Raw genomic sequence first — 23,654 nt, 5'->3', positions numbered from 1 at the left:
ACTGCTTTCTTGCACTCGCTCCAAACATTGGTAAAAAAAAAAAAAAAAAATTTAGTTGCTGAGGGGTTATATTGCTGTATCAGGATTCACAATTAACTTTTCAAAGTCATAACTATTCCCACTTGGACTAAGAATAATGCCAAAATGTCCTTCTGTGTATAATGTGGTGAGAAAGGGGTTTCAATATTTAATGTATTTATGCAGCTTTGTATATCCATCTAGTAGCATAACTGTAAATACAAGTTTTTGTATTTTAATACATCAGAAAAAAAATTGAAAATACCATTTATATTAGCTTTATTTGGTCTGAGGATTTGGCTACTTTTGAGTTTGGGACTTCCCTTTCCCTGACCTACTTGGGCTACAAATTCCATTTAAAATCTAGCAACACTGGTTGAGAGATGGAAGTCAAGAGTGGTATGGAACAAGTTAATAGAGAACAGCTGTTTGCCCTGTCAGACAGTATAAGCACTTGGACGCACTCCATTAAAGATGTAGCAAATTTTAAACATATTTAACTATTTTGTTTTCAATACACAATTAAGCTGTGGAATTTGACAGAGGATTTTGTCAAGGCCAGTAGAACAGCTGAGTTTAAAAAAAAAAAAGGCTTGGACAAGTATCTAGAGTACAGGTTCATTAGCAACTATGGATTAGGGAACACTGAGAACAAGCAATGAAAAATTATGTCCCCATTGGACTCTGCCTGGTAGCTACAAGTAATCCAGATAGGCCACTGTCACAGACAGGATGCTGGGCTCCACAGACTATTGGTCTGACAGCATGGCAATTTTTATGGTCTTTTACCGACCAGGGGAGTGGCAGAGTATACTGCTGTCTCATTAGGACAATACAACTCCTGCAAACAACTAGGTCAACGCAATAAGGTGCGTTCAGCAGAACACGCATTTTTACCCATAGTGGTGCACACGTTTTGTGTGTGGAAATCTTATCTTCGGAGCAGCAAGGAGTTTCACGTGCATAAAGTGTGTGTAAAACCTGTATCCCCCTTAGTGACCTCATATGGAAATGCCATGCAAATGAGGGCATTAACCATGCTGTCTTACACTGTTTAGTACACTACCAACCCATTTGTTATGAGTTTTTCATTGGGTTAGGGGAAAATGAGAAAAGGGCGATACATGAATGTATGTAAACTGCTAACTCGTGACAAAAAAAAAAAAATCCATAGCAGCAACACTGTAGCAATAACTATGTACTTTTTGGAATATTTTATCTTTGAATTTAACTATTCGTATTTCCTAATCCAAGCTCAAGGTAACATCAGATATAGTATAAAAATGCCAATATTTTAGGGGAGAATGGTGTTTACCCTCTGCTATTTTCTTTAAAAAAAATAAAAATAAAATAAAAATAAGTCCTTTCATAATTTTTACACAAAGTATGAAATAATAGCATGAAATATATGTTACCTACAAAATATCTGCAGGGCTTAGGACAATTCCCTTAATTTGTCATTGTTATAACTGCAGATATAAAATGATAACTAAAAAGGTGAACAAAAACGTCTGATTTGACAGACTGTTCTTGTATAGCATTAGCAAAACTATTCTTCACGATTTGAACTGTATTTGTCATACACTGCACCAGCTAGGTTTGAGTGTGCAGTATATAAGATTAGAAATAAATGTGCTCTCACTGATTTCATTTCTGAGCAGAGATTCCTGTTAAAAAGATTTTGAAAATAAACTTAAAAAAAACAAACAAAAAAAACAGCCACTTCCCCTGATCAGAACCTCAAACACCACAAAGCTGTAAAGTGGAAATATATCATTAACAATGTGTAGGAAGGTGTGTGTTTTTGAATCTTGTATTTTATATTCTGGTTCCTGAGCTACTCCTGACAATTCCCAGATGGCACCCTCTTCCCCTCCCTCCCCAGCACATCAAGGGCCTTTCTCCCTAGAAGGGTTTGGTTGAATAGGCAGCAATTGGCTACATAAAAAAAAAAAAAAAATACAAGGAGCTCCAAGTTGATTTGGAGGAATCTGATCATTTACTGTTCCTTTACTTTTCACATATTGGCTAAAAAAGCAAGAGAGCTGCAATGAGAAAAGATACCACACTCACTAATATAATAGTGTAAAATGCTGGTAAAGAATTTTAAAATCTACCGGAACACTAACTAAACTTTTGGTATTCCAAAAGTAGTAATTCCAGCTCTGTAGTGAATAAAGCTCTAATCAATATCTCAAAATCAATTTTGGCACAATAATTCATTTTATTTGTATAAATGCCTCTTAATGATAAAGTCAGTTTCAAGTCTTTAGAAGTTAAGACATTTATCTTATGACACCTTGATCTACCTTTCTACACCAGAAATTTCACCAAGAATCCAGTTCATCAGGCATCACTCACTGCCTGTTGTCACTCTGCCCTTAAATTTAACATGGCCAAGGAGGAGCTACTTATCCCCCCCCCCCCCCCCCCCCCCCCCAATAACCGCTTCCCTCTTTTTCTGTCTCTGTAGAAGATGGTGCTCACATTCTTCTAGTTCCCTTGCCCATAACTTTGATGTCGCTCTTTCCTTCTCTAGTCGGATCCAAAGCATTGCTAAAATCCATCCCTTACTTTGTGTAAGAATTCATCCAATCTCATCACCCCCTACTTAGACTACTGCAATTTGCAGAATGTGGGCCTCACACTGAACCATCTTTCTCCATTACAATATATTCAAAAAAGTCAGCTGCATGCCTTATCTTCCTTCAGTATCACTATAACCATGTAATAGGCTTCCCATCTACTTCTGCATACAGTTCAATCTTCTCTTACAAAATGTATTCAATCTGGAGCTCATTACCTAGCTCCTCTTTTTCTTTCTATACACTTTTCATGAACTCCATTTCAAATCTAAACAAAAAAAAGTTCCTTTTGATTGCGCTCTTCACCACCAGCAACTCCAGACTTTATGGTTTTCATATTGCTGCACCAAATGCATAGACTAGACAGACTACTTGAGTTATTGGGTCATACTTTACTAGCCATATTAATCCAGACTAAACCCTCACCTTTCTGAGTCTGCTTTTAAATCCTAAATGCTTCTCTATAATAACTACACTTCTCACAGACTCATTTGTCATGTATATTTGTCTCTACTAGACTATAAGCTCCATCCATGGTGCAGGAGTCGTCTTTTATATGCCAAGTGCTGTGTAAGATAAGTAGTAGTAAAACTTTTTTTTACAGAAGCGGGAAAAAAAATCAGCACCACCAATCACAGAGGCACATACTTGTATCCAACTAAATACTACTACTTGTTTTATACTCAGTATATACTGTCTCATCTAATAACGTCAGCAATTTACATTCCCCTCGAGAAATTAAGTATATTAAACTTTATATAATTTTTTGAATTGTTTTTTGTTTTTTTAAGCATGCCCGCAGTGGCAAGAAGATAAAGTAACTCTGCCGCGACCGGTCTCAGTGGCAGAGAGGAGGTATAGAACTGGCGTTCAAGCCTTTTCCTGAACTGCAGGCCACCAAAATGTATTTTAAAATCTGAGGTCTGCAGAAAAGACGGACACAATCCCAAGACTGGCCTCATACCCCATGATTTCAGGTTCATTCTCTCAAGAAGAGACCAGGACACATGCAGCGATCATGGAGCAGAAGGACCCGCACCTCCACCCACCCCATTATAAGAATGATAAGAAGGCGCGCGGCCCAGTCACCCCCGTCTGGTCCTCGCGCTATCTCCGCGCCTCTCGCCTTACCTTGAAGATGGCGTATCCCGCCGCGGTCTCAAAGAGCACCAGCATGGCGGAATGCCAGCGGAGAAGCCCAAAAAAGTGGATCAAAAACGATCACCTGGGCTTACAACATCAGAAAGCAAGCACATGGATCCCTGTACAAACGGAGCATGTGCAGTATGCACCGGAAACAGTTCAAGGCTGTGTTGCCAACCTCGCTTATTTCCCGCGAGATTAGGTTTCTTTTCCTAGCCGTTCGCGTTTTTTTTTTCCGATTCGCGAGTTGCTTTTAATTCGACTATTTTTCCTGCCAATCGCGGTTTTTTGGGCGAGACTTGTGCTCTGATGTTGCAGTGATTGGCTGCTGCTGCCATGAGGCCTGTCCATAGCAGGCGCACCCTAAATTTTTGCAGCAGTAAACCAATCAGAGCTTCAAATCTTCACACGTGTGTGGGCAGACCCGGTACCAGCACCAGTACGACATTGCAGCATCAACAGCGTCACATGTGGGCACTGGGCAGAGACAGTCAGGCCCAGCACGGCATTTCAACATCATCGCAGGTAGGCAGACATGGAAAGCCAGCACGGCATTGCAGCATCATCGCAGGTAGGCAGACATGGAAAGCCAGCACGGCATTGCAGCAAGCAACAGAGAAGGGATCTTCTGTGCAGCTGCAGACCTGAATGCTGAAGCGAGTGTAGCATTCGGCCGGCTACAGCCAGGTATCAGGAGGAGAGGAAAGAGTATGTTGGGAAGGGGGGAATGAGAGTGTGGGGGCCAGAGATGTGCTCGGAGGGGGGATTAGTATGTGGGGGGGCAGGGATGGGGAGGGGGTGTGTGGGGTCAGGGATGTGCTTGGAGGGGAGAACCAGTGTGCGGGGCTAGTGTTTTTTTAATTTTGTTCTACACCACTTTGAATGTCATCTAATCTTTTTTTCTCATTTCTTCTCCCTGCAGCAGATCACCTTTGTAAGAAAGCCTGTCCATACCTACTGTTTCTGTCATTGGCTGCTACGCTACTAAATGGATTTGATCTACTATAGCTAAAGTAAGGAACTAAAAGATACTGCTAAATGTGGGAAGAGGAATGTGAACTAAAAGCATGGATTCAGTCTGTTGTCAGCAATGGAGTGCACTATGAACCAGAGGACCAGGGTTCGAGACCTGCTATCGCTCCTTGTGATCTTGGGCAAGTCACTTTACCCTCCATTGCCTCAGGTACAAACTTAGATTGTAAGCCCTCTGGGGATAGGGAAATACCTACAGTACCTGAATGTAATCCACTTTCAAAGTGCTGAAAAAAGTGCAAAAAGCAGAATATAAATCTAAATAAATGAGAGTAAGGCTATGTGCAAAATTGGTGCACATCATGCAGGCCTTCTGCAACATGCAAAAATTTAAGCTCCTCTGTCATTTATGCGACTCACAGACATTGGTGTTTCAATCTCACGTGTTTTGGGCTTTTTTTGGGCTTGTTTGTTTTTTGAAAAAAGTGCTTGTTCTTTTATGAAATCCTGGCAGCCCTGGACTTCAAGCCCTTCCCCTTCAGTTCGAGCGAAAACCTCTTTAGAACCGGCGCAATGTTGCCAGATTATGCTATTTCATGTCCAATTAAGCAAATTTTCTTCATGTTGTGTGGGGAAAATATTTTTTTTTGTGCGGATTAGGCTAGTTTGGGGCTGGGCAACTGGGTAGCTGTGTGCTAGCAGTCCTGTATCTTCCTGGCACCTTTTTCTTTGCCTCGGGCAGCCCAGCCAGCAGATGCAGAGTGAAGATACATCGGTAGCAGCCAATCAGAGTTGACAGGAAAAACAGGGTAAGCTTCAAATGAGCTTTCTAAGTCTCTTTTTTTTATTCTAGTATGCCTTTGGCTCCATATTGTACACCTGTAGTACGGTAAGTGACTTAAATTAGTCATCTCTGCTGTTTGGTGGTTAGGTTTGCAGGGTACACTCCTTACCTGAAGTCAACTACCCTGTTTCCCCGAAAATAAGACAGTGTCTTATATTAATTTTTGCTACCAAAGATGCACTAGGCCTTATTTTCAGGGGATGTCTAATAGAGCTGCTGGCTGCCCCTGTATCAGCCATGTCTCACCAGTGTGCTGTCAGAGAGAGGTAAGAGTGTGCAGCATTCATGGTAGTCAGCTTGGGCTGACTCTGCTGCTTTTGAATCTCTGCACACTGCTTGGAAGGGGTCCCCCAACTGGTACTGCCACCATCCCCAGATGTCAGTAATCTTGCTGCCACTGTCACTGCTGCCACATAGCTATTGGGGAGGCGTCGATTGCTGCTACTGACACTGAAGCCCATTCTGCTGCCTCCTCTGTGCAGGCCCCCTGGGCTTCCACTTTCTCCATGCTGATCTCGTACATTGTGAGATCCGCATAGAGAAAGTGCTATTCATGCATATTCCCAAAGATTACATGTGCCAATCACTAAAAAGTAATTTTTTTTTTTTTTACCTTTGCTGGCTGATGTTAGTTTTCTAATCGGTTGGTCATAGGCTTTTTTTTTTTCCACCTTCCCTTTCTTATTTTTTTGCCAATTCCTTTTATATTGTCCTTTTTTCTTCTGTATTTCTTTTCTCTCCATCTTCTTCCCTCAAACACAGTCAGGTTCTCATTCTCACATGCATTTCTCTCACACACACACAGGCTCTCACTGTCACATGCTGTCTCTCATACAATCATTCATACACACAGTCTCTCACTGGCACATGCTGTCTGACTCTCACACACACAGGCTCTCTCTCACTCCCACATGCTGTCTTGCTCAAGCACAGGCTCTCACCATCACACGCTGTCTCTCTCACACACACAGAGGCTGTCACATGCTGCCTCTGCAAACATTCAGATCCTCGCTCCCACACACAATCTCTCAACTTATCTCATACCCGCACGCACGCACACACCCTCTACAGACCCTCAGCCTCTCTCTCACCTCTGGGCCTCCTCTTCGCGGGTTGCCGCAGGATGGGCTCTGCAGCGGCCCTGAACTTCTCAGGCCGCGGCAGCCCTGCTACCGGGCCTCTTCCTCTTCTTGGGCCGCTGCGACTTGGGATTTGCAGCAGCCCGCGGCGGCTCCTCCTCTTCTGCATGCGCTGATGCTCTTCCTCCTTCCTGCCCACGCGGCTCCGGCAACGTTTACTTCCGGGGCTGCACAGGCAGGAAGGAGGAAGAGCATCAGCGCGTTTGAACGTGATCTTTTTCTTCGGGCAAGGAGGCTTAGCGGCCGCATGAGCCTCCTTGCGCCCGGGGGCATTGGCTCCTCTCGGGATACCACTGCTCGTGTCTGCCCCTAATACCTTGGAAACTTTATAAAAAAAAAAAATTGACATCACAGGATTGACCGGCCCACCGGGGGAAGCCCGATCCCCCAATAGGTCAATCCGCCCCTGATTACAAGGGATGGCTTACTTTCGGGGGAGGTCTTATATTTAGGAATTTGGCAAAATCTCTACTAGGTCTTATTTTTGGGGGATGTCTTATTTTCGGGGAAACATGGTAGTAGTAACCATTAAAGTATGTTCTGATTTTCAACTGCTCTTAAGAGACCAAATTCAAGCTTCACTTCAGTTAAACTGACACTTATTCCCAACTTGCAATTTAGCAGTGTTGTGTCACACTGGTAAACATCTTTGTAATAGGTTGATTTGATTCCATTTAAGACTATCATCTTATGATTTCCTTATTTGAGCAAGTAGGAATGCATTTGCAACTCCAGCACTACCTTAAAAGCTGGCGGCAGGACACTAGCTTAATTTGAATTAATAGTTTGTGTTGAACTGCATTCCATATCTATATTTTTTAATCTGAAATATGTCTTGTGCTATGTATATTCATGGGCAACTTTATAAATAAAATAAATTAAAAAATAGGAAAAAAAAAGATGTAAAAGGTGACTGTTGCTGCAGGGTAGGGAAAGAAAAGGGAGCTGTAAGCAGCTGCACAGAGGAAGAGTTCTTCCAGCATACCTCCAACGTGCTTCTCTCAGCTTTTGATGAAACGGAGCTTTCTGCTTTCTTATAGAAACATAGAAATGACTGCAGAAGAAGACCAAACGGCCCATCCAGTCTGCCCAGCAAGCTTCACACTTCTTTTTTTCTCATACTTCTCTGTTTCTCTTGGCTCTTAGTAACCTTTGGTTCTATTTCCCCTCCACCCCCACCATTAATGCAGAGAGCAGTGATGGAGCTGCATCCAAGTGAAATATCAAGCTCGATGAGTTAGGGGTAGCAACCGCCGCAACAAGCAAGCTACACCCATGCCTATTTGTTTTATCCAGACTATGTTATTCAGCCCTTATTGGTTGTTTTTCTTCTCCCCTGCCGTAGAAGCAGAGAGCTATGCTGGATATATCAGTTTTACTTCTCCCCTGCCGTTGAAGCAGAGCTTCTCTGAGCTTGCTAAGTTCTCCCCTTATCTAAGCCCTGAACCTGAAGCTGCTGATCTTCCCACTTTACCTGCTGAAGCCTCCTAACCCAGCTCCTGCTTGGGAAGGGGAAACAGGTAAGAAGTGTAATTGAGGGAAGAAGCTATTTTCGTGTCTGAGGATTAGCTTCCTGGAAGAAGGGGAAAAGAAAGCTTAACTTTATAGATAGGTAAAGGTCAAGAGGGAAATAGAGGGTTGGAGAAGAAAAAGAGGATATTGAATACCATGAAAAGAGTGCAAAGACAGAGAAGGTTGAAGGTGGGGATGCTGGTCAGTGTCAAGGATAAAATAAAAGCAAGCTAAAGGGAAGAAACGTGAGGGAGAGGAGGTTAGGGCCAAAAAAGAGAGTGGGTACAAAGGGAGGGGAGAGGAACAAAGGGGAGTGTGAGGTAAATGGGTGATAGGAGAGTGTGAGGGACAGAGGGGAGCAGTGCCGTTGCTAGCTTTTTTGCTGCTCTGTGCGAACAAGAACATAGGTAAGCAAGACTTATAGCTCGCTGACATCTCCACCCACCCCCTGTACAAAAAACATGAAACACAGGTATGGCTTAAAACACAAGGCCACAGTTTATTACAATAACTTAACCTGAGCCCATAACTTGTTAATACAATGCATTGGTTAATACAATGCATTGGTTTTTATAGTTAAAGGATTTATAGTTAAAGGATTTTTTTATAGTTATATTTATATTTATAAATTTATACTTATATTTATAGTTAAAGGAGTTATAGTATGTACTCCTGAAACCTGTTATTTATGTAAAGCCTGTGGCTGTTATTTGTTTACTTATGGTATAACCTGTTGTATGTAAAGCCTGTTGCTAATTTATTGTTTACTGTAAACCGTGGTGATGTATATCTATACGTACCACGGTATATAAGAATCTCCAAATAAATAAATAAATAAATAATGTAAAAAAAAAAAAAACCCACAGCCCCTTTATCCCCCCCCCTTCTCCTTTTTCACTTCACTTACCACCGCATCCCAATGGTAGGCCAAAGTCATCACTTCCCTCTCACCCCGCCACGGCCCCAGCGAGAGTAAGCTCATGGCCTGAGCATCGGGCCCCCCCCTCCTTGCTCATCGGCCATCCCATGTAGAAGCCCCAAACTACATGAGTTTCTTGCCCCCCCCCCCCCCCCCCCAATATCCTTTACATTCCAATACAAAACTTATAATATAGGGCTTGGGTTTCTGCCACAAACAAAGCCAACGTAGTTGTCTTTGTTCCCCCCACTGCGGCCTCTTAAACCCTCCTAATTTGCTGTTCCCTGTACGTACCCGGATCAGTCCAGACTCCTGGGTTTGGCCCCACTTCTAGCAGATGGAGACAGAAGTTTACAAACAAAAACTCCGCCTATATCTTGGCTGGTGCCACCTACAGTCCGGAAGTATTCTTCTGTCTCCTAGCAGGTGGAGAGGGTGTCAAACGTACAGTCTGTGCTGAGGCCTAGATTTAGGTGGTAGTTAGTGTGTAAAAAAAAAAAGAGAGAGAAAGCAGTTTGAGAGTAGGAAGCCGACGGATTGGGGTTCGGACTGCAGAGGCTTGCCTGCTGGTCACCGAGCCTGCCTCCCAGAGGGCAGTGAGGTCCTGAGGGGACCATCCCCTCTGGTTAAGGCTGCTGTTACGTGGGGGATCTCCACTGCCAGCGTCTATCAGGGCTGGGGGTGACATCGGGGTGCCTGGTTCCCTCCCCCCAGCTGGACCTGGACCTGATCTACCGGTAACTGTGTCTGTGTGTTAAGAAAAAAAAGTGCTGCCTGTTTTTCTTCTTTTGTCTGTGCCTCGTCTCTCCTGTCCTGTTCCTGTGAGGGGGGAGGTAGAGGACCGCCGTCGCCGGGGAGATCTTTTCTTTTTTGTACTGTGCCTACCCTTTTTTCCTCGTCAGGGCTGCGATGCCGCGGAGAGCTGCATGTCAGGCCTGCGGGTCCGCGGTCACGTGGCTGTCAAGGGATAGCCTGTGTTCGTCATGTGTTTCCGGCGGGGAGGGGGGGTCTATGACGCCGGCAGGGTCCCGGGGCAGCAGGCAGGTACGCGCCGGTCCTGAGGTCGGCAGGCCGGTGATTAGTGCGGGGCCGGCTTCGGGGACGCCGGGTCCAGGCGCCATTTTGTTTTCTTCGCCAGCGTTTTCGGCGGCCATTTTAGGTCCGAGGGAAGCCGCGGCAGGCGCGTTGCCGGCGTGTGAGGGGGAGGATGACCCTCCGCCGAGGTTATCCCCGCAGTGGGGGGTCCCAAGGGGGACAGTCGCGCTTCTGCCATGGGGGCTTTCTCTCCCCATCCCTCTGAGGGGGAGGAAGAAGAGGCCTCGGACTCGTCCTTTGGGTCCGCGTTTGTTCTGCTTATGCATAAGGCCTTCAAGGCCCGTAGATGGGCCAAGAAGAGGGCATGGGAGACCTCCACTCTGGATTCAGGGCCTCGGGCGGAGAAAAGGTCCAAGCCAGGTCCGGGGCCAGAGTAGGGCTTGACCACTCCGGTCCTCGGTTCCCAGGGGGGAGCTGGAATTGACCACGGACACGGATGAGCCGGAGGACCCGTCTGGGGACACAGAGCTTCCGTCCCAGCCCCCGAGAGGGGGTGATGGGGACGGAGACCAGGGGGCCTTGGGTTCCCTAGGGGCCCATGCTACCGAGGGGGATGACCCGAAGGTGATCCGTTTGTTTTGGAAGGAGGAGCTGGGATCTCTTATCTTGGAAATTCTGGGGGAATTAGGGATCCAGGTGCCGCAGGAGGAGTCCCGGCTCGGAGTAACGGACCCGGTCGTTTTGGGTCTCCGGGGGCCTCCTTCAGCCTTCCCTTTGCATTTTTCTGCCTCAGATTTTATTACATTATTTGCTTTTTTTTTTTTAAACTCTTTATTTAGGGAATTTAATGATACAGAGAATAAAAGCTTAATACAGAATGAAATAAGACAGTAGTTATCCCTTTACCCACCCTCCCAGGAGCCGGACCAAGAGCACAATATGAACAGAGTAAATAGATTGTGCAAGTATACCCAGGTTTAACCCAGCAACACTTAATCTTGTCCAACGACAGCTGAAGTGCGTTGTTATACAAGGAATGTCCTCCAGTAAACCCAATAAGGTGACCATATTGTGTCGTATACTGATACTTTTCGTTTAAGAGTGTAAGTGAGCTTCTCCACAAGAGCAATTTCGTGTACGTGCCGCAACCATCATTCCAGTGTAGGAGGTGATTTCCATATTAGCACAATAGTAAATCGACCTGCATGAATTAAGTGATCGGCTAGCTTTCTTTGTGCAACCGTGAGGGTATGTTTCTTCCACAAGCCAAGTAAACACAGTTCAGTAGTCTGGATTATTTCCTTAGCCAAATAAGGTAGCAAACCCTGAACACTGCTTTCCTGAAAAGATCAATATGTTTACAGGTCCACCTCGCCCCCGGACTTGAACAGCTGCTGGACAGGGAGAAGGTATCTCAGCTCCTTTCCTTACGCTCTCGGGCTTATGTTCTTATTTATCTAATTTTTATATTCTGCTTTTTGGTACTTCAAAGCAGATTACATTTTACTTTCCAAACTTTAGATTTGCTGGAAAAAATCCCAGTCAGACAAGCCCCCAAAATGTAATCATTATTAGTAATGTATATGCTCACTTTCTTGGCGCAGTGGGTAGAGCAGAAGATAGATACAAAGGCAGTTATTTATAAAATAAACATTTTATATAAGAGATAAGCTTGTTTTAAGCTTTGTATTACAAAGAATTGTGCAGCTGTTATACATTAATTAAGAAGCATTGATCTTGGCAACAAATTGAGCCCATATAAAAGAAAACAGAGAATACAGAAGGAAAAAAAAGAAACATTATATACATCCAACCGACAGTCCATATATGGAATGAGATAGCACAGAATGAGAAAAGTCATGTTTAACTCCTGCCAATAGTACAGTTTCTAATCAATGCACAAACCTGAGATTTGTCCTTATAATTTCTGTATTCTATAACTTTACTGTTATTATTTTGTAACTATTACTTTCTTGTCATCCCATTTTATTTTAATTATTTGATATATTACTTTGGCAACATATGTAAAATTGTCAGGCCAATAAAGTGATCTGAATCTGCTCGCTGCCCGATTGGTGTTGCTTGTGAGAAAACAGAGCAGCCGGCCTGCACAGCTCAGCCTGTCTACAAATCCCTTTGTAATTTGTACTTTATTCAGAAACATACAGTTTTATCCAACATTAAAACAAATAATGTTTCCAATTTTTTTCCCCTACAGTAAAGCATGACCCACTTAACACAATTATACAACAGGAATACTTGTATCCTCCCCTCTTCTGCACCCCCTTCCCTCACGAACCCATCCCTCCCCTCAACCTTAACACTGAAAATTCAAAATAAGAAGAGGAGAAAAAAAAATCATGCAGACTGTAGACAAGAAGAAGGAAAAAGGCATTTCCCATCTATCAGATCTTGGAATGGTTTCCACAACTCCAGATGCTTGGCGTAAGCGTCCCTCCTTAAAGCAGTTAATTTTTCCAAATGTTGTATCAGAAGTGCAGATAAAGGAGGTGTTCTCCTCCTCCACCATGAAGCCACTATATGTCTCGTTGCTATCACCAACAATATCACCAATTTTCTTAGCATTCAAACAGGTTAATCCACACCAGTGGGTTGTGCACCTCTACCAGCAGATGGAGACAGAGCATAGCTGACATCACAGTATATTTATTTATTTATGAACTTTTATATACCGGCATTCGTAGGACACATCAAGCCGGTTTACAATTAACTAGAAGAAAGGAAATTACAATGAATGAGGATAGGGGGAAGGGAGCAGGTTAGAAAAGGGGTGGGGGGGGGGGCTAGGAACAGGGATATGGGAGAGAGAAAGAAAGAGAGTAGGAAGGGAAAGAAGAGAGTAACCGAATTAAATTGCTAAAGAACATAACATATGAAGAGCAAGAATAATTAGCTGTATTAACAATATACAGGTATATACAAAACAAAATGTGAGTTCTAAGAGGCTTAAAGCTCGGGGGGTAAGGGATGCCAGGGTGGTTCAAGAGGGGATAGTGTGTAGGCTTGGTTAGTATCCGGATAGGCTTGTTTGAAAAGCCATGTCTTGATACCTTTTTGGAATTGTTGTAAGGATGGTTCTAGATGGAGCTCAGCAGGTAGTGAGTTCCAGAGGGTAGGGCCAGCTATGGAGAAGGCTCTTTCTCTAGTGGTGGAGAAGATTGCAGTTTTGAGGGATGGGGTGTGGAGGGCGCCCGCAAGGGAGGTTCTGGCTGGGCGGTTAGAAGAGTGGAAATGGGGCATTTCATCGAGCCAGGTGAGATTGTTTTTGTAGACGGTATTGTGCAAGATGGTGAGTGTTTTGTATTGTGAACGGAAAGAGACGGGGAGCCAGTGCAGATCTTTTAAAATAGGGGTGATATGGTCCCTTTTACGAGAATTGGTAATAACTCTCACCATGGCATTCTGAAGGATTTGCAGAGGTTTGATGGTGGAGGCAGGGAGGCCTAGGAGAAGGGAGTTGCAGTAGTCCAATTTAGATAGGATGGTTGTCTGCAGAACTGTGTGGAAGTCCTGGGCATGAAGGAGAGGTTTGAGTTTTTTAAGGATGTGATCATGAAGTCTGTGAGTGGCTTGTTTCCTTGCTGGAGATTGAGCAGGGCAGATCCAGCGACAGTCTGGTATGCCAGGCCATCAAAGACAGACTTGAAAAGTTTTATAAATCCTGGTAAGTCATTCAGGATAGGATCTTCACGTTCCCATAGTGGTGAAGCCCAAGCCAAGGCTCTTTCTTCGAGAAACAATAAGATGTAGGTGGTCTTGGAAGCTTCGGTGGGAAAGAGGTTAGGCTGCAATGAAAAATGTATGCTGCATTGATTAATAAGTCCTCTACACATCTTGGCTTCACCCGTGAAGCGGGTAGGTGTGGATAGAGGTACAGTGATCTTGAGGGTTACCACTGGAGTCCGCAATGCTTTCACAGGAGTTGCTGAAGAATTCAGTTCAGCATGTAACTGATTGAAGGCAGTAGCTAGGCTCTCCAAAGACTTTTGTTGTTCTGAGATCCGCTGGGCTAGGCCAGGAATGGCCTGCAAAGCCGCGAACTGAGCCGAACCCATGGAGTTAGCAATCTGTAGCATTTGGGGCATCTTGTGGACCCTTGGTCGCAGTGGAGATGACTCCTCCCATGGGGAGGGGCCCCGTGGGGAACCACTGCGATAGGCTAGACTCAGCAGACACTCGTAGGTAGAAAGCTTTTTTGTACTGCTGTAGATAAATGATATGAAACAGGAAGGAAGGCACTGAAATCCAGCAGAAGTGACAATGTGCTCAGTCTCAGTTTGTTCAAGGTGGTAGAAGCTGCAGCGAGGAGATAGTCAACCTGGTGGGTGGAGTTGGAGCCTGGAATGCAGTAGCATAGTTTAGATGATTTCCTGGTGATAGAGATGGGGGGACCAAAGGTCCGAGGTGCAGGAACTGGACGGATAGGCCCTCGAGAAGCGAGTACTATGAGAGGAAGTTCCTGAAATGAAAATAGAAAGAAGACCCCCGAGGAGCGGTTGTCTTAGGCAAAACCCCGGAGGGTTAGGAGAAGCGAGAGGTCCCTGAGGAGCGGGTGCCTAGAGCTTCAAAGGCGGAGATCGCCGGCAGAGTAGAGCGGCGTTTAAGCGAGCCGCTTAGAGCAGTCAGAGTAGCTAAACCGAAGTCCTTGCTAACTCAACAATGGTAGCGAAGCGGAGGCTTTAAAAACCCGGAGGTATTGACATCATGCGGTGGGGAAGCCCCCGAGATTCCCGCCATGACGTGTATAGGCAGCGTGCGTGCGCGTGCCCTAGGAGACCACAAGAAGGAGCATGGTGGACTGGGATGCCCATGCTGTGTTGGAGATGCCGAGGGTTTCGGCACTCGGCACCGGAAGTAGCCATCTTGCCCACAGAGGAGGAAAAGGGTAAAAAGAGGTGAGGCAGAGCGGTGGCAGCCGTCTGCAAACGGCGGACGCAACACTACCGGACCAAGGCGCTCATCTGAGGACCACGGAAATCACCTCAGGAATTCTCAACTGGGGGGAGGGACCTTTTGGTATCATCGCAGGAGAGTTTTGTTTTTTCTTTTAAATCAAAGCAATCCCCAGTAGGCAGATGCACATCTACTATTTTCTGGAGACGGAGAATACTGGTAGGCTGATGTCATTGCAGGGGTATAAAGATACTGTAACGTCAGTTTGCTTCGTCTCCATCTGGTGGTAGAGGTGCATAACCCACTTGTTCTGGATTCATCTGACTGGATGCTAAGAAATCCCTTTTATTGATGCAGCCTTTCCACAATATAATTCAAACAATGATTTCCCTTTCAAAAGATTAAACTTCACAGATTTAGAATTTACAAAATAAAAAATTTGTATATAGGCAAAAAAATCTGAGGGCAGAAGGGCATATTCTGCATCCAAATCAGAAAATTGACAACTCCTACCCCTTCCATAACTGATCCAATTTACTCAAACCTTTAGTTTCCCAAATCCTGAATACCTTATTATCCTTTTCTGTAGGGAAAGCGTCACATAACTTGAAATAAGCAGAATGAAAAAATATCTCCAACCAGCACCCTTTTCCATTTTACCCAAGTTGTAGCGTACACTCCGTGCATGGGGACATACTACCCACTAGTAAATTCTTTTGTCCAGTGCCCCAGAAAAGCAATGAGGATATTGGCACCCCTGACACATATTCTTCAATTCTTACCCACTGTTTACGCCGAATTTGATTGACATTCCACCTCAGCTTTTGATTTTGAAGCAAAATAATATGTAGCTATGTTTGGAACACCCAAACCTCCCCCTCTCCATTTTAGACATATATAAGACATGTTTTGCAACGCATGGGGGGTTTCATTTCCAAATAAAAGCAAAAACATGCTTCTGTAATTTTTTCAAGATTCCCATGGAGATAATACATGGCAATATTTGAAACGGGCAACACAATTTTGGAAGAAGAGTCATCTTTTACCTGTTATGTTTTAACTTGGTTTGTGGGCCCTTGGGTCGTGGAGAGAGCTGACTCCACCCACAGGGAGGAGCCCTGTGGGGACTCTCCACGACAGGCGGTGTCTCAGTAGTGTGGAAACAGGAGTCAGAGAATATTTATTATACAGCAAAGAGAAACCTGAAGAGCGGATTGTAAACTCAGTCCTGGAATTAGAAGACCTGGGAAGGATTCTCTGGTAGTGGTCCACAGAACGGGGTAACCTGGGGAATCCTTGCTTCTTGATAATCTTGTGCGTAGCAGCTCCAGTAGTGATCCGTTGTGCGGGGTAGGCCGGAGGCAGATGTGAGTAACTGATACAAGACAGCTTAAATCCAGTAGTGGTCCACAAGGCGGGGGTAACCCGGAAAGTACTTGCTTTAGAAATAGCTTGTGCGTTGTGGCTCTGGTAGTGGTCCGCAGCACGGGATAAGCCAGAGGTAGGTGTTGGCAATTGGCACAAGATAGCGTGGATCCAGTAGTGATCCGCAAGCAGGGTAAATCAAGGATCCCACACAGCAGAATAGATGAGGTAACGAAGAGTAGGTCTTGTACTCACGATGCAGTAGAGAATACGTAGTAGCAGCAGCGGAGATCCGAAGCAGGAGAACTCACTTAGCTGAAGAAGATGAGACAGGCAGGAGAGGCTCTCCAAGGAGCGGATACCTGAGTCACTCAGCCAGAAATGCTGGTACAGCAATGCGAAGCGTCTCAGAGAAAGGAATTGCAAGATAGAATCCTTGCTAACTCGTAGGTAGGAAAGTCCAGTTAGCTTAAATACACGTAAGCAGTGATGTCATGTGGAGGGGACGCCCCCGAGGTTCCCGCCATGACGTGCACAAGAAAGAGGAAGGCACGCGCACGCCCTAGGTCACTCCGGGTTCAAGATGGTGACCGGGATCACCCTTGCCATCCCAGGAACGCCAAGGAGGTTGGCGTGCAGAGACAGCCATCTTAGCCAAGATCAAGGCTACTGGGAAAAATGAGGTGAGCAGCAAAGGTCGCAGCTGTCTGCAACTATCGGGCACAACATTACCGCTGCCATTCTCCCCATCCAGGATAGCATAAATTTATCCCACTTACCCAGTTCTTGAAATAAAGAATTAAGCAAAGGCTCATAATTCAGCTGAAACAGATCACCAGAATCAGGGCCCAGATTAACTCCTAAATATCTTAAGCATTTGTTTGCCCATCTGAAAGGTGCAAATCCTTTTGAATCTGCTGTCACCACTGAACTTTTAACCCATCTTAGCCTTGAACCTGAAGTTATTGAAATCCCCACTTCATCCTGCTGTGATAGACTTGCAGACTATCACAGGAGGTAAGTTATTGAAATCCCCACTTCATCCTGCTGTGATAGACTTGCAGACTATCATAGGAGATAAGAGGCATGACCAGGAGAATAGACTTCTTTTTGGCCTGGGGGTGACCAAGGATTAGGCTGCTGGTGGGGTGGGAGAAAGAGTAGCACTGTGAAATTAGTGGGGGAAGAAAGGGGGTTGGGGGAGAAAGAGGATGTTGAGCACCATGGGAAGGGGTAAAGATAGGAGTTGGGTGGAGGGATACTTGTAAAAGGTGGCTGACTGATTAGATTATATGTCACAGAATACACAACACACTTATTTACAAGTATAGACGTTTACTTATAAGTCTGAGATTAAGCAAGAAAACTATACAAGATTAGAGTTTTTAAGAAATATGCACAAAATTCTTCCCCTCATAGTTTCCAGTGTGAGTCTGATATATCTTTGGAAATACGAAAACACAGTGCCAGGAAACCAGCAAAGGTTCATCAGCTACTTCATTAACCACTGGAATGTCCAAAAGCTTTTCTTCTGAGCTGTTTTTTCTCTGATTTCAAACAGTTTGTCTCATGTTGCTCTTTTTAAGTTAATTCTTCTGATCTTTGCTCTAGTTTCTTCTCTGGGCTACTCCTATGTGTTTTTGAGGCTCCAACTGTCTCCTTATCACATCAGCTAACGGTTAGATGTGGCTAAGTTACTACTGTCCTCTTTTCCTCTTACCTGTACAGTTAGCCTCCTGAGTAACTGCTCTTTAATGCATCTAGCCCTGTCTCTCTATCCTTTTCACTCTCACTTCTCCCATTTTGCGGATCCCTATTTTTTGTAACTGATTTCTCTTTCTCTTTCTCCCTGTTTTTGCAATGTAAACCAGCATGACATCTCTGATGAATGCCGGCAAATAAATAAATAAATAAATAAATAAATGTATGTATGTATGTATGTATGTCTGATCTCATGATTTTTTTGTTACAAGCAGGCTAAGAAAAATTTATTTTATTTATTTATTTAGGGATTTTATATACCGATTTTCTTGATACAGATCAAATCAACTCGGTTTACATAGAACGATAGTACATTAACAGTAACTAGTCAAACCTCAAAAGAGGAGACAGATTAGGAGCAGAAGGTAAAAGTTACATTATAACAATGGTGAATAACTTGGAATTGGAAATGAAGAGACAGATAATCAAAGTAGAGAGATATAACAGAGAGAAGGGGGTTGAAGCCAACCTCAGGAGAATAACTCTAGCATTATAACGTGATTATATGACATTCTACTAGTTATTGAAGTACAGCTGATTGAATAATATCTTAGTAGAAAATAGTCTAGGAGACAGGAAAGGCTCTACAGAAAAGCCAAGTCTTCAGTTTCTTCTTAAAGTCTATGAGGCAGGTTTCCTGTCGAAGGTCTGGGGGTAGTGTATTCCAAATGGTGGGGCCTGCTGTTGAAAAAGCCCGGTCCCTGATTGTTAATTTTTGTACCAATTTGATTGAGGGAACATGAAGGGATCCCTTATAGGCATCTCTCAAAGGTCTAGCTGAGGAGTGTAATTTGAGAGGGTGTAGTAGGTCTAGTGGAGTCTGGTGGTGGATGTTTTTATGAATAATGGTAAGGAATTTGTGAACAATTCTAAAATTAATTGGAAGCCAATGTAGGTCTTTTAGAATGGGCGTGATGTGATCTCTGCGCTTAGTGTTGGTCAAAATCCTTGCAGCTGCGTTTTGGAGTAGTTGCAAAGGTTTTAATGTAACAGCTGGTAGACCTTGCAGGATCGAGTTACAATAATCGACCTTAGAGAACAGGATTGCTTGGAGTACAGTCCTGAAGTCATGGTGATATAGGAGAGGCTTGAGTTTTTTAAGCACCTGTAACTTGTAGAAGCATTCTTTTATAGTATAATTTATAAACTTCTTCAAGTTCAGATGATTGTCAATTATAACTCCGAGATCTCTAGCATGAGTGATGTGGGAGATAGTGTGCATTTGTTGTAAGTGTAGACTATTTTCAGGGGTGATAAGCAGGAGTTCAGTCTTAGCAGTATTTAACACCAGGTTGAGGCTAGTAAGGAGATGGTTAATAGTTTGAAGGTGAGATTCCCATAATTTGATTGCTGAGTCCAAAGAGCCTGTTATAGGAATCAAAACTTGGACATCGTCTGCGTATATGTAGAATTTCAGATTTAGTGACGAGAGGAAATGGCAGAGAGGGAGGAGATAAATATTAAATAGGGTGGGAGATAAAGAGGAGCCCTGGGGGACTCCATGTGGGGAATTAGTATAAGGAGATTCCATATTATTAATTTTAACTTTATAACCTCGATTACTGAGGAATGAGTCGAACCATCTGAAGACAGATCCTGAGATTCCTATGTCGGATAGCCGGTTTAATAATATAGCATGGTTGACTGTATCAAAGGCTGCGGAGAGTATCAAAAATGGCATATTTATTCTCAGAACTGGTAGGCCTTATATCAAATAATAACACTAGTAATATTAGTGATTCTCTGCTTCACTAATTTCTATGGTGGTACAAAATTCTTCACATAAGCTAAACATCTCCCTAAAATAATTTCCCACAATACTGGTGCTGGGTAGGGGCAGGAGGGGAAGAGAGAGATTGAGTTGGGGGGGGGGGACAGGAGAGGAAGAGGAGACTGGGGGGGGGGGGGGCAAGAGGAAAAGAAGGCATATGGATGGGGAAGATAATGGGTTGGAGGCAGTTAGGGGGTGTGAGGTGAAAGGGTAGGAGGTAGAGAGGTAAGTGGGGTAAAGAGAGGGGGGTTGTAGAGTATATTTTACAGGGCGAAAGAGGACTGAGAATGGATCGTGATGGTGGTGGTCTTGTAAGGGGAGGAAGATATTATACTGGGGCCATTGAACCCCTATTTTTTGTTACTTTCTCACACCTTCACCCTTTTTCCCTCTCAAAATACTAAAAAATGTAGATCCTGAGGGAGTATGTTGCTGTGTCAGCATACACAATTAACTTCAAAATCAGATCTGCTCCCAATTGGACAAAGAGTAATGCCAGAATGTCTTTGTGTTTTAAGGTGTTGAGGGTATGGTTTCAGTATATCATGGTCTGAATTGTGAATAATTTCCATGACCTCTTTAGAGAACTTTGACCTTGTTATCCAGAAATGTGAAAATGGTATGCAGAATGGATGGAGTTGTCTGACTCCAGACAGGAAGGATTAGCAGGAAGGATCAGCCTGCTCAAAATGAATATATTGTCTAGACTCATATTTATTCCAACATGGGCCATGCAACATTCTGCTTTAAATATTTGCAAAATTGCATGGCAAAATGTGCATCTTTATTTGGAGTAACAGGTTAAGATCATAAGATGTGCCATATTGGGATAGACCAAAGACCATCAAGCCCAGAAACCTGTCAATGAACAGTGGCCAATCTGGGTCATCAAGAAGTACCTGGTAGATCCCAAAGAGTAGATCATTCTCTGATCTTACTCCCAGGAACAAGCAGCGGCTTTTTCCAGGCTACCTAGTAATAATGGTTTACGGCTTTTCCTCCAGGAACTTGTCCAAACACCTTATAAACCCTGCTATGGTAGTACCTTGGATTCATCCTTTGGCAACAGATTCTACAACTTGTTTATGCACAGAGTGGGGAAAAAATACTTTCTCCGATTAGTTTTAAATCTGCTGCTTGTTTCATGGCATGTCCCCTAGGTTAGTTCTAGTGTTATCTGAAAAAGTAAATAACCAATCTCTATTTATCTGTTCCATGCTACTCATGAGTTTACAGATCTCTATCATATCCCTCTTAGTCATCTCTTCTCTAAGCTGAAGATCCCTTTGCTGGGGGCAGCTAGGTAGATGAGAGGGATTATCAGTTTCTAGAAATTGCAGAGCTAATTGCGCTGGCAACTTACTAGAAGACAGTCCTCGTTATAGGATACTTGAGAAAGCAAGCCATGGAAATAGCTAATTTCTTTGTGAAAGGGAAAAATGCAAATGTTTGTTGACATGGTATCACCAAGACCCATCGTTGCTTTCCCTGATGAGGTAATAGGAGCTTCACCTCTTATCCCTTTGCACTTTTCTATATATTATACCAACTAGATATGTGTCTTCTTTGTTGGAGGCAGAGCTGGGGTCCAGGCTTAGTAACAGGTAATTGATCTTGTTTGGTGAGAGAGTCTGCTTTTCATGTTTCATCTGGACCTGAAGAAAGACACTACAAATGAGATGCATGCATCACATGGTATATTTTTGTTGGTCTCAGAGACCCATGGAGGAAGATGCCAGATACTGGCTAAAATGAAGACTTGGACTTCATGGAGAAACAGAGGTCCTGCTGCACAAGTATGTAAACATAGTGAGAACCATGGACTGCCTTGCAGAAGGGGCTGTTTTCCTGGTCAAATGCATGTATGTGCTATTTGCTCTTTGCTCTCTCTTTTTGCCTAAGTCTGGCTTGTTGCAGGATCATGTTATGTGGCCTGTAGAACAGAGATCGCATATTTTTGCTATTTAACTGCACACAATAATTTTTATGAAAATATAGTAATTTTGGGATACTCACGATAATTTTTTATTTCAGGTTTGCAAACCAGAAAATGGGTAAATGGTTGCAACACAGAAAACAGTATAGGAAGGTATGGGAATCTGATCCCTTGTTCAAACTGATGAGTCAAAGACCCATTGTAAATACTGTCAAGTGGAAATCTGTGTGCATCATACATGACTTAAGTGCACGCAGCGACAAACAGGCATCTTGCAAATTTGTATGCCTTCTGCAGAAATGATGACTTGTTTTGGTATTGCTGCTACTCGACCAAGTACCATATTGATTGACCAGAAACACCGGGAATTATGGATCGCATTTGCATCACTGATAAAGCATCTATAAATGCAGTAGATAAGTCGAGGGGAAATTCAGAATTGGACTGTTTAAAATGCATCATACTAAATGCACAGCAGTTGTTCACTTCATTTTAGGACCATACTTCAAATAGCAGTTGCTTGATGTCAGCAAAACTCCAAGTTTTCTACTGATTGACGAATCAACTGACGTTTCAGTGCAGAAACTTCTTTGCGTTTGTATTAAGTACTTCAGTCATGTCAGCCAGAAGTTTGTCAGCATGTACCTCGGTATGACTGAATTATCTGAAGCAAGTTCAACTGATATAGCATATGCTATTGTTAATTTCATACAAGATAATGATCTTAAAATTGAAAACCTTATTGGAATTGTCACAGATGGAGCTAATGTAGTGTGCTAAAAGAATCATTCTGTCGACATAGTTTTAAAAGAAAAGCAGCCTGCTCTATAACAGATATGTTGTATGTGCCATTCCCTTGATATTGTTCAAAAAGCCATGTAAAGCCTTCCTGGCAGCTTGGACTTTATGATGAAGGAAAAATATAACTCATTTGCCTATTCTTGTTACAGTAGGGGCTAGATTTTAGCCTAGCCAAGCCAAGCCGCACATTTTACTTTCAGAAATTAGCGCCGATCCAAAGGTCGGCGCTAATTTCTTCCGGCACCGGGAAAGTGCACAGAAAAGCAGTAAAAACTGCTTTTCTGTGCACCCTCCGACTTAATATCATGGCGATATTAAGTCGGAGGTCCCGAAGAGTAAAAAAAAAAAAAAATTGAATTCGGCCCGCGGCTGTCGGGCCGAAAACCGGACGCTCAATTTTGCCGGCGTCCGGTTTCCAAGCCTGTAGCTGTCAGTGGGCTCGAGAACCGACGCCGGCAAAATTGAGCGTCGGCTATCAAACCCGCTGACAGCCGCCGCTCCTGTCAAAAAGGAGGCGCTAGGGACGCGATAGTGTCCCTAGCGCCTCCTTTTCCCCGTTTCTACCGCGCCGCCTAATTTGCATTTATTTATTTATTTATTTATTTTTAATTTTTATATACCGAAGTTCTTGTATGGACTACAAATCAATCCGGTTTACATAAAACGAAGAACTGCTCAACAGAGAGCGGAGCTTTACATGGAACCAAGGAACATATGGAACAGTATAACTGATTGACAATTTAACATAGTGCTAAATAAAGTAATAATAGTTTAACTGGAAATAAATAAAGCAATATAATATTTTATAAAGACAGTTTAACTGTTTAACGTATCAATAAATATAAATATAAGCAATGCCAAATATATATATAAAATATAGTAAATTTTTGAGCTCAACGGTAATTGTCCAGTAGCAGATATTTGCATAGTGGATCGCGC

At 43.5% G+C, this 23,654-nt stretch overlaps 1 protein-coding gene and 1 long non-coding RNA gene across 2 annotated transcripts in view; one reads left to right on the top strand and one right to left on the bottom strand.

The window, feature by feature from the left end:
- Positions 1 to 3,967, bottom strand: part of NOP58 (NOP58 ribonucleoprotein) — an 87,943-nt gene extending 83,976 nt beyond the window's left edge. Inside the window, exon 1 of the mRNA XM_029606285.1 lies at positions 3,735 to 3,967. Within this exon, the coding sequence (XP_029462145.1) occupies positions 3,735 to 3,779 (45 nt within the window). The 5' untranslated portion in view covers positions 3,780 to 3,967. The remainder of the gene's footprint in view (positions 1 to 3,734) is intronic.
- A 14-nt stretch (positions 3,968 to 3,981) lies between these two features.
- Positions 3,982 to 22,942, top strand: LOC115093889. Its single transcript, XR_003857429.1, has 5 exons — positions 3,982 to 4,317; positions 4,669 to 5,527; positions 8,047 to 8,221; positions 21,695 to 21,774; positions 22,013 to 22,942. It is a non-coding gene; the product is annotated as an uncharacterized LOC115093889 (long non-coding RNA).
- The last annotated feature ends 712 nt before the right edge of the window (positions 22,943 to 23,654 follow it).

Source organism: Rhinatrema bivittatum, chromosome 6 (assembly GCF_901001135.1).
Source record: "Rhinatrema bivittatum chromosome 6, aRhiBiv1.1, whole genome shotgun sequence".
Lineage (NCBI taxonomy): Eukaryota > Metazoa > Chordata > Amphibia > Gymnophiona > Rhinatrematidae > Rhinatrema > Rhinatrema bivittatum.
This window is presented reverse-complemented; position numbering and strand designations above follow the sequence as displayed.